The sequence below is a fragment of the Dipteris shenzhenensis genome, chromosome 3, assembly GCF_047967505.1.
Source record: "Dipteris shenzhenensis isolate YYH24624 ecotype China chromosome 3, Dip_SZ_1.0, whole genome shotgun sequence".
NCBI lineage: Eukaryota > Viridiplantae > Streptophyta > Polypodiopsida > Gleicheniales > Dipteridaceae > Dipteris > Dipteris shenzhenensis.
The window spans coordinates 15,674,276-15,688,962 of record NC_141598.1 but is presented as its reverse complement, the minus strand read 5'-3'; the positions used below and the strand labels follow the sequence as shown (position 1 = coordinate 15,688,962).

Sequence of the window (14,687 nt, the reverse complement as noted above, 5' to 3'; positions counted from 1 at the left end):
GCCAACTACAGGCCGATTAGGAAGGGCTGACTTAGAGCTACCAGGGCCAACTTTTTCCCAATAGAGTCAGCTAGGAACCTGCCATATAAATGGCTTGCACTTGGCTTGCCCTCGTGGACTTCTACATGACTGTATCTTTTGAGATCTTGATCTATCGGCATACAGCATGCTAACAGAGCAAGACATGATATAGCAGCCAAGATGCCCTAGGTAATCTCATCCTTGTCTAATCATTAGTTGATGGGTGGAGATTTTGGATTGTTAATTTGTTTTTGCCTCTTGATGAATTGCTTCTCGAGGTGGGCTTTCTCCATTTCAATATAATTCGATAATTCTTTCTATCTTAAATAGTGCGTTGCCCTATCAGCTAGATTTAGATTTAGATGCTCGTTTGGGAGAGACTAAAATGAAATCGTTTAGACTTCACAAGCAGTTGTAGCTTGAATGAAGAGATTTGGGCTACTTTTTGATTAGCCTTCTCCTTTAGTGTTAGCTTTCGTCATGGCTGAGTTTGCCCTTCACCTCCGGAGTGCCGACAGAAACTCAGTACGAAGACTTTGTATAAATGGATGCTCAAGTATGTGTGGGTATGTGGATTTGTATGTGTGAGAGCATACTTTTATACTATGGTCTACACCCAGTGTGGGGCATTGATGACGTTAGTGGGGATGTCATAGTAGCTAGTCCCTGCTATGCGTGATGGAGTTTATGGTTTTCAATCTTATGAGTGACTATCGTGAGATTGAAACTGCACTATGTTGTGTTTTTAGAGGATGAGTTTGGGAATGTTCTAGGTATATTTCTCCATTTCAATATAGCCTAGATACACCTATACTATATTTGGAGCATCTTTAGGAGAATCCCGTGATCTAGAAAATCTATGGAAGCTATATATTAATAGCACTTAAGCTAAACCCTCCAGTGTCCACTACTTCAAAAAATTGACTTCTAAAAAGTGTAGCTTTACATAGCTCGCCTAGCTTCCATCCTAACCACAAGGATACATCTCTTGTACATTGTAAAGATTGCATGGGGCAATTGTATATGGCGGGCTGCAGCTTAAGGGATCTCATTCCAACATGGACACAAGTATGAGAACGAAGAAGCCTAAGATCTAGAATTTGCACAGCAAGAAAGACGAATCAAATCATACTTCGCAATGTGAACTGAATTGGTACAAATTATGCTCCGTGCATAGGCGGCCAATTGTTGCTTTAATATGGGCCTACTGAAATGTGGGCAGCAATACAAATCAAGCAGAGGGAGATGGACACATAAAAAATGTACACCTTCTTCACATCTACAAAGAACACGATACATTATATACATAATCCTAAACAGGGTTGCCACCCCAAGACCATAAAGACTAATCACACACTATCTTAAGTCCCATAAGGTTTCCTGTGGTCCTAACCTTTGTTACGGCTGAGGTTCCCCTTCACCTCCACAGTGTTGACAGAAGCTGATATGAAGACCTAAGTCTAGTTGATGCTCGTGGGTGTGTGATATGTGTAAGAGCAAATGTTTATACCATAGTGTTCACTGTCCATTTGGATTTGACAATCTAGGTAGGGCTTCCTAGTAGCTAGTCCCTGCTATGCATGATTTTGAGTGACTGTCATGAGGTCAAAATAGTACTGTTTGTTTTGTTTTTAGAGCATGAGTTTAGGCATGTCCTTGGATTCATCCAGATATATATCCTATTCTCCGAATGCTGCCCCATGTGTACAAACATATGCACACACCATAGGTTACATGGATCTTGATGAACCAATGACCTATACATCACCTTTCCCCGTCATTGGATGGTCTTGACTTCAGAAAGACAAGATAGTTTCTGAATTTCTCAAACTCCTGATGAAGCAAGGATTTGGAAAATAAGTCCGTTACAGGGTCAAAGAAAGACAGTCCATAACTCCACCTGGTGTCGAATGTAGTGGTACCAGATGCTAATATGCTTTGTTGTCATGATCTTTTGGATTCTTGGCCAATGCAATGGTACTCTAATTCTTGCAAAAGATCATTGTAGGACATCCTCGAATAACCATCCTCCAACAACCATCTTAGTTTTGAAATGGCTTCATATGCACAATAAATAATGGAAATATACTCACCCTTGCTATAGACAAGGCCAGGGTTGCCTGTGGACCAGGATACACAGGACAAAGTCAGCATGAAAGTGTGTCCAAAGATCGAATTTCAATTGGAGTCACGTCCCCAATCCAGATCACAGAACACAACCAGCTGTAGCTCTAGGTATTGGCTTTCCTTGATCTCCTTGTTTACGAGTTGCTGTCTCACTGAGTTACCTAAACATGCGCTTTGCTTCTTTCCAGTGGTGGAAAGACGGTACAAGACTAATTGCATAGCATATGTCAGGTCGTGTATGTTGGATTAGGGTTGGTCACACCTGTGAGCCCCCAAATGAGGAGTGCATCGGGGGGTGGACCATAGTACAAAAGCGAGGGTTTTGGGGCTGCCACATGGGCAACAGGCTGCCATGTGAACGGGAAAGAGAGGAGTGTACCTGGCAAAGAGGGCATCTCCAGGTGGGCAGATCTGAGGCAGCAAGGTCCAGAGGCTGTCCAGGGATGGAGAGGGCGGAATTGCACAGTGTCTCCAGCAAGGAAAAAAGGCAATGATGTGGTGCTGATGTCAGCATGGGTATGGGTGTCTGCGTGAGCCTGTACGGACCTGGTCGAGGCTGTTCTGGGGCCTGGAAGGGACCGGGACAGAGGCAGATCCAGGGCAGGAAGAAGGCGCTGCAATTAAAGCTATTCGGGCAAGGATTGGGGGCAGGAAAGAGCCCTGATCAGGGCTGGAGCAAAGCCAGGGCTAAAGACTGGTGGCCACGTGGCCAGGGTGGGCCAGCAAGCAGGAGAAAAGGGCAGCCAACCAGGCGGACCTGGTGGTCGGCTGGTTAGGGCTGCAAGCTGGCCCATAGGGGCTGCTGGGTCGGCCAGTAGACCCCCATTGGGTCGGTCCACAAGGGGGGCAATCAGCTCAATGAAAGGGGGCCCTTGGGGCTTCCATCCATAAGTATCACTTGGAGCACGCACCCTTCAGAGACCAGCAAGGAGCAGCAGATCACCCACTTTTGGGCCTACATCCAGGAGGAGAAAAGTGGGCTGGAGGACTGCAGACTAAGCTTGGAGAAGCTGCCCCCCTAGCCTGACTACCTGGGCAGTAAGATGGAGGGATCACGGGACGGAGAGTCAACATAAGCTCAAAGGAGCAAGGGCCAAGGTGATAGTAGTACAGCTTTTGGTAAGGACTGAGGACCACGGTTTGGTGGGACTCAGGCCTTGTTTATTGTATCCATTTTTGGATGGAGATATACTTTTGTTGGTGCTATATCTCTTTTGGATCTCTATCTATTTACTGGCTTGCACACACACTTATGGTTGTGAGTACACACAAGTAAAGAAGGTTTGATTCTGTAGTGAAACACTTCCGCGTGTAATTCTTGGGGACGCTCTATTAGTCTTCCGCTGCAGGACACCCTCCGTAGGGATTTCATTTCTAACAATGTACATGCCATTAAGTAGATCAGCTTGTGAACTGCTGACCGATATATTTAAGGATTCGAGAATCGATCACTGTCCATCTTCAGCAACAAGACATTATAGATGGAGTAGGTTTGTCCATTGGGCAAGTAGATCAGAATGGCAGCAATTTCCTTGGTTGGTTTTAGATGGTTGTCATCTAGATGGACATCTCTATGCCCAAATGTGTGCTGTAATATGGCCACTGCTGCATGAGATAGTCAGAGACACTGATGTGGTGCGTTACTTGAACTAAAAAGCATTGCATAGTCAACAGTTTGACTGCATGCTGCAGGCTCATGAGCAGGTTCTTCCATGGATTTTGATGCAAGTCTGTGCCCAAAGTGTGAACAATGATTGGCCTACTGTCACATGTAGGTATTTTGTTTGAAACGGATATTGCTTGTTCAGTGAACCATTACAAAGTTGCTGTATTTGACTATTTTGCAGAGGTCCTCAAGGTTGTTTCTGTTTTAAGAGGTGTGTAGATGGTGATTTGATGCCTACATATGCCTACATGAATTGATGGAAAGGCTATAGTGAGGACGTGGATAGTTTGGGATTCAGTTAGTGTTTGCTGGGTGCTAGTTTGTGGCTTGCCTGTGATGGAGTTGCCACTGTTGGACCGTTTTCCGATGTGCATGTGTCTCGTACAAGAGGTCCAAGGTAGAGTGGGCTAATATTTTGGGTGATTTTCTTGAGGGCAATGCACTTACTTGGTACAGGTCTTTGCCTCTGATAGTTAGGAGCAGTTGGGGTGCCTTGTCTAGTGCCTTGGTTGAGCAATTTAAGCTATGAGAATCTCCTTTAGTTATATTGTAACAGATTGAAGCAGCCGGGAGGGGAGAATGCTGAGGTTCAAAGAATTGTGGGCAAAGTATTCAGATGTGCTTCTTGTTCGGGATGATGGAACATTTTAAAGTGAAGTGCTTTGTGGATGCATTGTTACCATTGCAAAGGTATGTTTTGAAGAGGGGGAAGGTGTCTTTTGATGAAGCAAGTGTTCTTTGCTGAAAAGTAAGAACGGAAGTTGCAAAATGTGGCTGAGTAATATGGTAAGGCGAGAACGCAGGATTTGCAAATCTATCTTTTGTGGCAGAATGTGTTGATGCTGTGTTGGCTTCACTTTTAGTGGTGGAGGAAAAGGAGGTTGATGATGTACTTGTATGTGAGGAATTGAAGGAGATGATGAGTGTCCAGGAGGGCACGCTAGGTATGCATGATGAGGATGTTGAATGTCTTGGATGCTTTGACAAAGGATGTGAGTGAGGGTGAAGTTCTCATTCGAGACATGATGCATAGTGCTTGAGGGTGGGTGCCTTTCAGGTGTTTTTTGTGAGCATTCTTCAGATGGGGAGGATGCTCGTTTGCTCCTGGAATTTGTCGACGACTCAAGTGATGTGTGTGAGGGTATTGCAGCTTATAGGTTGAGACAGCAGAGCATGTTGAGGTATCTTCGATTATAGATGATGGCTGGTTGAGTTGGAGGGATCTATGTTGGTGGAGTTGACCTCAAAGGCTATGGCTTAGTTTTGGAAGATGAGCAAGCCTCATGGTATAGTTGTGATGCCTGATGTTCAGTGGAGTTTCATGGTTTCGTGGTAGGTGGTACATTTGTTGATTAGTTGGGTGCTTTGCATAGTCATGCGAGTATGAGCTCTTCACAATTTAATGTTAGTATTGAGATAGAGAAGAAGGCTCTTGCTTGGGGATGGGACAGCTTCTCTTGGTTGTGGCAGTGTTTTTGGCCTATGCCTTGGCCTGGTTGGGGAAGGCATTGTGAGGCATGGATTGATGCACTATTTGGCAGTGTTTCTATGCGGGTTTCTACTATCGTTCTTGGCTGCCAGCATGCGTGTGGGGGACTGGTGGGGCCTTGATTCTCTAGATGAGTTCTTTTACATTGGACGCAACTTCCACCTTTAGTTTTTAATGTAGTTTGATGGGCCTTTTGTGGTAACTTTAGCTCATGCAGCTGCTCTGCTAAGAGGGGTGAATATGTTATGACAAAAAATTGCTTCATGGCTTTTTGGGCTAGTGAAACCTCTTTCTTTTCTTATTTTGCGCCATCCATTTCTCACAGCTCTCTCTCTCTCTCTCAGATAATCTATCTCTCTCTTCATATCAGTGTGCTACTTCTCACCTGAGACATCATATTTCGCTAGGGACATATGCGAGGAGGGCGAGACGTCACCATGCGCACCTATATTCCGAGATATCCTAGACTTCTCAGGCGGCGGGGAGGTCCTTCTAGTTGGGGACTTCAACACAAGGACGAGCACCCAACAGGCACCACTCTTGGACTTTCACAATGATGCCACACTACTACTGAATAGTGATCTGGATGAGGCAGGGATGACATGCATATCTGCTGACAGACGTGGACCGGTCACATCATACGGACATACGCTTTTGGATATGGGTAGGATGCATGACCTCATCGTTTACAATGGTCTCGAGCTATGGCCCTCCTCAGGTGGTTTCACTTGTTTTCCACATGGGGGGTCCTCTAGTGTAGTTGCTTACATCATGGGATCCCCTGCCTTCATGTCACATAGCACTGACTTCTCAGTCTTACCACCGCTCCCAGGGGCAGATCATTCCTACCTCTTCTTCAGCATTTCCACCCCCCCGTCTCGCGACACCTTCCACTGCACCGATCTCACACACCACCTATCACGACATACACTTCAATCATGACCTCGCATCTGCCTACTCTGCACGACTTTACACGCTGCTCACACTGTGTTGCCTTGATTAGTCGCTCACTACACGAGGCTGCTCTCCGAGCTTTTCCTTACACCACATGCTCCACTTGACCACCGTCTCTTGGCTCCACACCTTGCAATAGTTGGTACGATGAGGAGTGTAAGGCCATACGCTGATAACTCCGACTCGAGGCCAAATATAACCTTCCTAGTGAACCAGACATGGTGCGCGAGTACCGCTGTCTAGTACACCGCAAGAAGCAAGCGTTTATCTGCTGAAATGAGGAGGAGCTACTAAACGCACTGTTTAGTAACAACTCCAAGGATTTTTGGTAGAAGTTCCTTGAGCGGAAGCCCCCATCACCCCTAACTGACACACAGGTCTGGCACACATATGTCCACACTTCATATGATGCTACCAACCAACCCGCCTCGTGACACGTCGAAAGCGTGCCTCATCCTCTCGAAGGAAATCATATGCTATATCCTCATCGCTGCGCCTTTGGATGAATGATATATCAATATTCTCCCCTCGAGCCAAGCCTTGCTCAAGCTTTCTTAGAACTTCAGGATCAACCCTTTCACCTTCCAATGTTACACTTCAGCCCCTTCAGCCCCACTGGTACTTTCTTTGTCTTTGAACCGCTCCAAGAGACGAAGGTTGGCATTTACATAGACCAACCTATCAAGCTGTGATGTGCTCAATCTGTAACATGATACATGATTACATCACATAAAACGTAAATATTTTGAACTAAAACGGGCGAAATCGCCATTTTGAGATTTGGGCGAAACACGCGTTTCGTTGGGAGCGTTTCGTATTGTTTCGAAACGTTTCGGCACGAAACGTTTCGTCCTGTTTCGACAGGACGAAACGCGTTTTCATGTGACTATGACCTGGACCCTCAACACTATCACACCCACCCACAAGGCAGGGAACCCCATGAGCCCGGGAAACTACAGGACCATTATGATTGGGCATGTTATGTCCAAGATCTATGCACCAATACTTGACACATAAGGCGGCAGGTTCGCAGAGATGCAGTGACTTAGGGCAGCGGGACAAGCAGGTTTCCGTCGAGACCACGAGACCATGGATCATGTACTCACACTCAGGAGTGTTATAGAGGAGGCTGGGGCACGGAAGGAGAGAGTATATTGTTGCTTTGTGGATTTTCGCAAAGCCTTCAACACAGTCCATGTGCCCGTTGATAAAGAAAAAAAAGGAAAGACAACTAGGAATTATGTACTTCACCACGTTAGATAGCTGAGACTTCATAGGGATCAGCTGCAATGTGGGCTCGTAGATGATGAGCTTATGAACCAGGTTCTAGAACAGATATCCAGAGCACACAAATAACAAGTCAATCTCCCACACAATCTGACTAGAACACACACACTGGAACACCCAGACTCTTTGAAAGAGGGGAAAGAAGGCTTTGACTTGTTGTAGCTCTGTGTCAACCAAGAGTTGTTCATACACACAGTCGTTCTTTGTACGATAGATCAACCACACATGATGTATCTACAACACCTCCTTCCAGCAGCTTGTATATGATAAACAGCTCGTACTTATGCTTCTTGTACGGAATCCTCATGCACAAAGAACCCCCAAGAATGCTAATCCATCGAGTCATCCCCTCCACCTATACATTCATGAAACCTCAACGATCAAAGTCCCTATCATGACTTCCAGTCAGTCACTATTGCATCTGCACACAAGCTGTACGTCATACTCAGAATTGTAAGCAGCCACATCACGAGTGCTTCCAGCAGCGACAACTTGAACATTGATATATCTTCCTGAGGTATTTTTGAATTTCATATCTGTTCATTGGAGTTTGCAAAACTGATTCCCCCCCCCCCCCCCCGCCGGGAGTCTTGCCATAGCTTCTATAGCATTTTCTATGTTACTAACTTTCTGATTTCACATGTATCTTGTGGTATATCAACAGCTGTTATGCCCCAAAATTCCATCCATTGCATTCCTCTCGATGCCATCCAGTAGTCTGTGTAGCTTCCATTACTTTGTATGGTATCTTGCATGCATTCATCTTCTCAGTCTTGTTGAGGTAGACCATCTAGTGGCATAATGCTTCCCCTTAGAGAGGTACTATACTTGAGGTAGACTACGTATTGGCACAATGCTTTCCCTTCGAGACATATCATACCAGTCTTAGCCAGTAGGATAGGGTAGGCTCTTTGTATCTTAATCCCTAGTTCCTCTATGATAATCGTTTATGTAATGCTTCTATTCTTCTCCAATAAGTTGTAGAGAGCCCGAGTGCCCATGCTCAACACCTAGTGAGAATCACTTCTGCACAAGCATTGTATACAGAAACTCATTTCCCAGTTCCATAGGTGTGCCTTCTTGCACTTATTTTGGAAGCTGTATAGAGCTTTCAGCCCTCTCAGAATTCTCTTTTCCACGCATGCATAACACTTGTAGTTATCTTCAAGTTCCAGCCTTAAGTATTTGTATGTGATGATTGTGTCCAGAGGCTCCTCTTCAAAAGTGAAATCCATCTGTTTATGTCAAGTCCCAATCACCATTACTTTTGTCTTGGAAATGTTGACCTGCATGCCTAAGTTTCTGCAAAAATTGCCAAGTGCATTCAAGCATTTTGCGAAGAAGACGACATCATCTGCATAGATGAGGAATAGCAGGGACACACTGCAACTTGGAATCCTTCGCTGTGTATTCTCATTGAGTCTTCTAATTCAGCAATGAAAAGACCCAAAAGAGTAGGCGAGAGGGGACAACCTTGCTTGACCCCTATGTCGCTACATATGATGACCTTTTCCTCTGGGGCAGGATCCATCTACTAGTGGCTGGGCTAACTAGGCTAATAGTCTCTTGTATAGTCGGTATGTGGCCTCTTTGAGTTCAAGGGACTTGGAGCCTTTCCAATCTTTCCCATAGCTTTTTACGTGAAACTGTATCGAAGGCTTTCTTGAAGTCTACAAAACAACAGTAGACGGCTCATTTCTTATGCTTGGCTCCCTCCGATGCTGCTCTTATGGTGACTAAATGATCCACTGTTGAGTGCTTGGGACAAAATCTTGCCTAGGATGGTGCCTTGATTCCTTGTGCCTCCTCCCGTCTGCAGATTTTTTGTTCAATAACAGTGCCATACAGCTTGGTAGAGATCTTTTACAAATTGTATCATATCTTCCCATGGTCGTTTCCTCTCCTGGGTTGAGAGAGAGAGAGAGAGAGAGAGAGAGAGAGAGAGAACTCTACTAATTTGACAAAGCAGGTTCGAGAATTGACTGTGCGAGCTCTTGCAAAGCTTTGTGATTGCTCACCAAGGGTTCGGGAAAACATTCTAGAGCTTCTGGTGGATATGCTGAATGATGATTCTAAACATGTGCGCTCAAGCTCTATACTTGCATTGTATCATGTGGCACATGAATGGGGCATTATGGTCAAAGACAACCATCTTCACACGGTATGATGAATTAAGACACTGTACTTCTATCCCACTCTATACGATTTAACTTGATTTGTCTATATTTGTGGCTCTTTATCTTCATACATATTTTCATTTGAAAAATGCTTCTTTCTGTGTCATTCCTTTGAGTTGAGTCATGTAAAGGGTCATTTTAGAAAGGAACCAAAGAGTTGCAAATTGTATTTTAAAATTATTTAGATACTAATTCGTATCTAATGTGACTTTTGCACCTAAATGTAGGCTTTCATAAGAAGCTTGAAACATCTTAAAATCTTTTAACTCTTGTAAGTTTTGGTTAAGAGGGATTTGGCATTTTTATTGGAAACCCTCCACGTGCACACTCTATTTGCTGGCTTGCACACACATGAATGGTTGTGAAGTGAACACATGTTGATGAAGCTTGATTCCATAGTGAAACACTTCTGCGTGTAATTTATGGGCTCAACTATCAATCTTTTGGTGCGGGATACCCTCTGGTGGGATCTCATTCTTTAACAAAGAGTCCCAGGTTTTCATAGAAGTGTTGTGAGAGTAGTTATAATTGAGAAGATTACGATGTGGCTTAACATTTGAAATGCATTGCAAAGTTAATTTAGTTGATTTACTTGTCCTAGTGACTATGCTCATATAAAAGTTGGAATAAGTGATGGTTTTTCCCCTTTCAAAAGTAATTTTGTGGAAAATTTTGCTTCATTTTTGCAACAAAACGTATTGTTATTCGTTATGCCTTGAATTAGTGTATATTTGTATGCCTCTTGCTTGGGCATTCAAGTCCTCGAGGACATTTGTGGAGGTACACCATTATGAATCCTTGTGAAAGAAGGGATAAAGAACCTTCTAACCTCATTGGTTGGTCCCCTTTAGCATTGTACCATGCTTTGAACTTTGTTGTCGTACGGTCATTGCCTTGCACCTACATGCAAATTGCCTATTGAGGTGTAGGGGGTTTTATTCCTTGGCTATGTTATTCTATCGAGCTTCATTCTATGTGCCTACATGTGGGATGGTGGTGGGGCACTTCTAGCCCGTCAAATAAGTGTGTGTAGGGCATTGCTATTGAAACATAAGTCATGGTTGTCTTCATGATTCTTCTTGGAGCAAGTTAGTTGTTGGCACAATAATGACAGAAGCGAAGGGTATTCTCCCTAAAAAAGAAGCAAAAATCGTTATTATCAAGTGGGCGTACAAGGTAGCAGCTATATCTTAGTGGAGCCTCTATAGTGATAGCACAATTCTTGACTCAAAATTCATTGCAACCTAAGGTACATTAATAACAAACATGATTGAGAAGGCGTGACTCCCAATGGCTACCATGACAACAAAAAAATAGAGGAAGGCATGGTTTGAGAGAAACCTCAATGGCAAAGAAATCAATGAAGGCAACCTAGTTTTGCTCTACAATGCCAAGGCCCACAAGGGCAAGCTCAAGTATTTGAGTCAAAAAGCTTACTCCCATCACAACCGTGCTGCTAGAAACCTTCAATGGAGTCCGGCTCACCTCAACAACCAATGGGAGTTCACTAAAGCGTATTGCCGCTAGTTGATCAAGTCGTGCAACAACCTACGAGTGGCCTTGACACTCTCCCAAATGCTATAGATAAACAAAAATATATTGGCACAAACAACTCCTTGCTATTTTGTTCTAGTAGTTGTTGTGTGGAAATGGGTTGTCATTTGTTTGTTTTTGTTTTTCTGTTTTTGGTTTTCTTCGAGCAGCGTTAAAAGACCAATAAGAAGGCCCAAGAAGCTAGTCTTTGCCGCCAAGATAGACACATCCAAGGTTTATGAGTTGTGTCTCAGTAGGAGTCCATTGGTCTGATATTGACCTTCGTGTCTTGCGTGGTGTGCAGCGATTTTTGTCTGAGTCTTGTCTTGCCAGTCTTTGCTCCGTTGAGAGGGGGGAGGGGGCATATTATTTCACCTGCATCTGCAAATGGTTTGCTGGATTGCTGCCAAAAGCATCCAAGGAGTGAATCAGCTTATCCAAAGACACATAGGTTGGCGTCCGGTTGGAGGCTTGATCATGTGTTGAAGCATAAGAATCTCCATGAAGATTATGAGCAGCCAGACTTCTAGACCATCTGGAAGAATATTAGTGCCGACACCTGTAGACCGGCGTGGACCTTTACATCCGATATGTGGGGAGCCGCGTTTGCTTGACTAGTTTGAATATTTTCGAGAGGGCGTTCATGTACTGGAAGTACAAAATGGGATCTAGGCTTGGAGCAACGTTGGATAAGTGTCTTGTCAAGATTTTACATGATGGCAAGTACTACCCGTCTGCATTATGGGTCACTCCACACTAGGGTAGGGACATGGAGTACTCACATTCTATCGCGCTATGGCGTGCGATGGTTTCACTTTCCTCGATCACTGCCACGGATGTCAGCAATATCTTTTTCTCGACTGATGCAGTTCGCACCGAGCCCCGTTCAGACCTACACATTTGCTATCCACCGCGCCCCGCTCCGAGGTACTTCGATGTTAGCTCGACAAGATTGTCCATGTTCGCGCGGATTGGGCCATTGATGTACCTAGTCCGGACCTTGGTAGTGATGACACCATTGGCGTTGATGACACTATGAGCACTCAAGTTCAGGCATCCAGGCCGCTGCAGATACTCCATGTTCTGGCATCTAGCTATTCCCACAGTGTGCTTCTAGCCCTTGGCGCCGCCTGGGGAAGGGGCCGATGGTCGAGCAGACTCCTAGTGAAAGTGACAGTGACGCTCCACCTCATCTCACTGACTACATACCTTTGATGTCTCGTGCCAGCAAAGGGATTCACATTGGCTAGGTTTTGTGGGCGATGTTTTGCCCGGTTGATATGCGAGGTTTGCATGCCCTGTGATTCCTTTGATCGCTGTAGGCTACTTTTTTGGGACATGAGTGTTTTTTGGCATCCGAGTGCACCGTATCTACTGCCTTTTTGTCTTCAGTTCGTTGAATTTTCAAGTTCTGGCCTGTGTGTTCTTATGTCGGTGCGCGTCTTCGTTGGGCATATATGAATTAATCGGAATTCCCAGCTTTGGCATCAGATTGTTGTTTTTGCATGTGAATAAAAAATATTTGCCTTTGAACCATGCTCATTGGAATTGTATTTCTTGAGTTATGAATTTTTTCGTCATTGGTACCCATCATATCACTTCTATACAGATCCAAAATTCACTATTATACATATATAATCTAATTACACACAATTTCCAAGACCCAACTGCAAAGCTATAAGCTCACCACAGGTAGTGCCTTTTTCCTATTCTAACGAAATATCTGCAACCCAAAATAACTGCAATTCCAAAAGCAAAACAAACTGAAATTAAAAAAAGGCATAGAGGGCTGCGTGGTTGGTTTATCCAGTGCATAGCTTCTGTAGCCTCTGCTCTTTTCTAAGGCCAGATCATGGAAGAAACACACATCAAAACATACTCTTGTTTTCCCCCAATTACTTTGCATAATGATACCAATCATGATAACCACCGTCGCACAACACAAGGATGCTTACCAAAACGCTCTCATCACCCTGTGTGTCATCGACGCCCAAGGTATCCATGTTCATATGCTTTACTTAATCATAGTCAATCCGTTATACTCTATGTGCAACCACTTTCTGTAATCCCCAACCTTGAATTGAGGATGGCCTTCATCGCTCGTTGCACAACCAGTCTCCAACCTGATTTTCCAACAACGCTTTTCACTCCCTTTCCTGTTCTTTTCTACTACTGTTCGTTCATGCTACCAGCTCTGCAGTCGACAACATCTGCCAGGGAATTACTACAACACTTGATATGTCTTCATCATCAATGCTCCATCGATAAATTCACTGTTAAGCAACTCCCAATCCACCATGCGTCAACATCTTATGCAATGCCTTCCACCTGAAATTGCTTTCATTGACCAACATAGCCCAACAAACAAAGCATAATTACCCAACCACCGAATCAATGCAAACCATCGTTGAATTTTGAGACTGTACCAACAATCTTGCGTTGTGATACCAAATGATACATAAGTAGAATAACTTGCTAAACTCTTCTTCAAGACATCATGAGTGATTGCAATTTGAATTCCTCCCCAACCTTGCCGAGTCAAAACTCACGATTCAATATATTCGATTTCATTGTCATGTGTTCTTTCTACAAAGTATAGATGATTATTTAAATCCCTACGTAGATATCCCCTTTTACCTCTCCTTGGGATACATTTAAATCCTTTTTCCCATAGGCACAATTCACAAATAGGGGCACCTAGCCTTTGGCCTTGGACTCATTTGGTCCATGCTTATCACCCTTCCCAAGGACCTTGACATTGAAACCCTTTGACCATATACATAAAGCGTAATACAAATCAAATTCTTTACCATTGTCAGTCCTCAAAAGGGAAATGCCGAGACCAACCCTTCCGAGGTGATGTTATCTCAACTTGAGCATAGTATTTTCGAGCAAGTGACATTGAACTCATTATCCTTCAACAAACAAGGTTGCAAACATTTTCACAAAAATCCTATCCAAAATGCTATTTGACCTCCGGATGAAGGTCCTACCTTTAGGCTTTTGGAGGATTTGACTTTATGGGGATGTCCCTATACTTGTAGTGGGGCCTTGGGGAATGGGAGTTGGATTGATGTAGGAAACCGTGGGAAGAGTCTCCCTTTTGTTCATTAGACTGTTTGTAATGCCGACATAAGTGTTGCTTTGCTTGCTAAGTATGTCTTCCTTTTGCTTTTCATAAAAGTTTTTGTTTACCTCTTTTTTCTTCTCTTTCATTTTCTCTTTTATTTTCTTTGTAGATTTTTGATCTTTAGAACAACAAAAATTCTAAATTTGTATGATTGGACTTATTCTAGTCTTACAAAGGTATATGTTTGTAATGCCAGGAGATTCTAGGTTGGTGTTAGGGATTGGAAGCCCTAGTTTCAGATCTCTACGGATTTGCGGAATGTTTTTGGAGAAGGCTCTAGAAATAAATAAAAAATGGGAAAAT

General features: G+C 43.9%; 1 protein-coding gene across 4 annotated transcripts in view; it reads left to right on the top strand.

Moving 5' to 3' along the window:
* Positions 1–14,687, top strand: part of SIEL (ARM repeat superfamily protein) — a 51,918-nt gene that overhangs the window by 25,217 nt on the left and 12,014 nt on the right. For all 4 annotated transcript variants that reach the window (XM_087398887.1, XM_087398880.1, XM_087398872.1 and 1 more), the window contains exon 4: positions 9,514–9,705. In XM_087398887.1, coding sequence (XP_087255013.1) covers positions 9,514–9,705 — 192 coding nt within the window. The remainder of the gene's footprint in view (positions 1–9,513; positions 9,706–14,687) is intronic.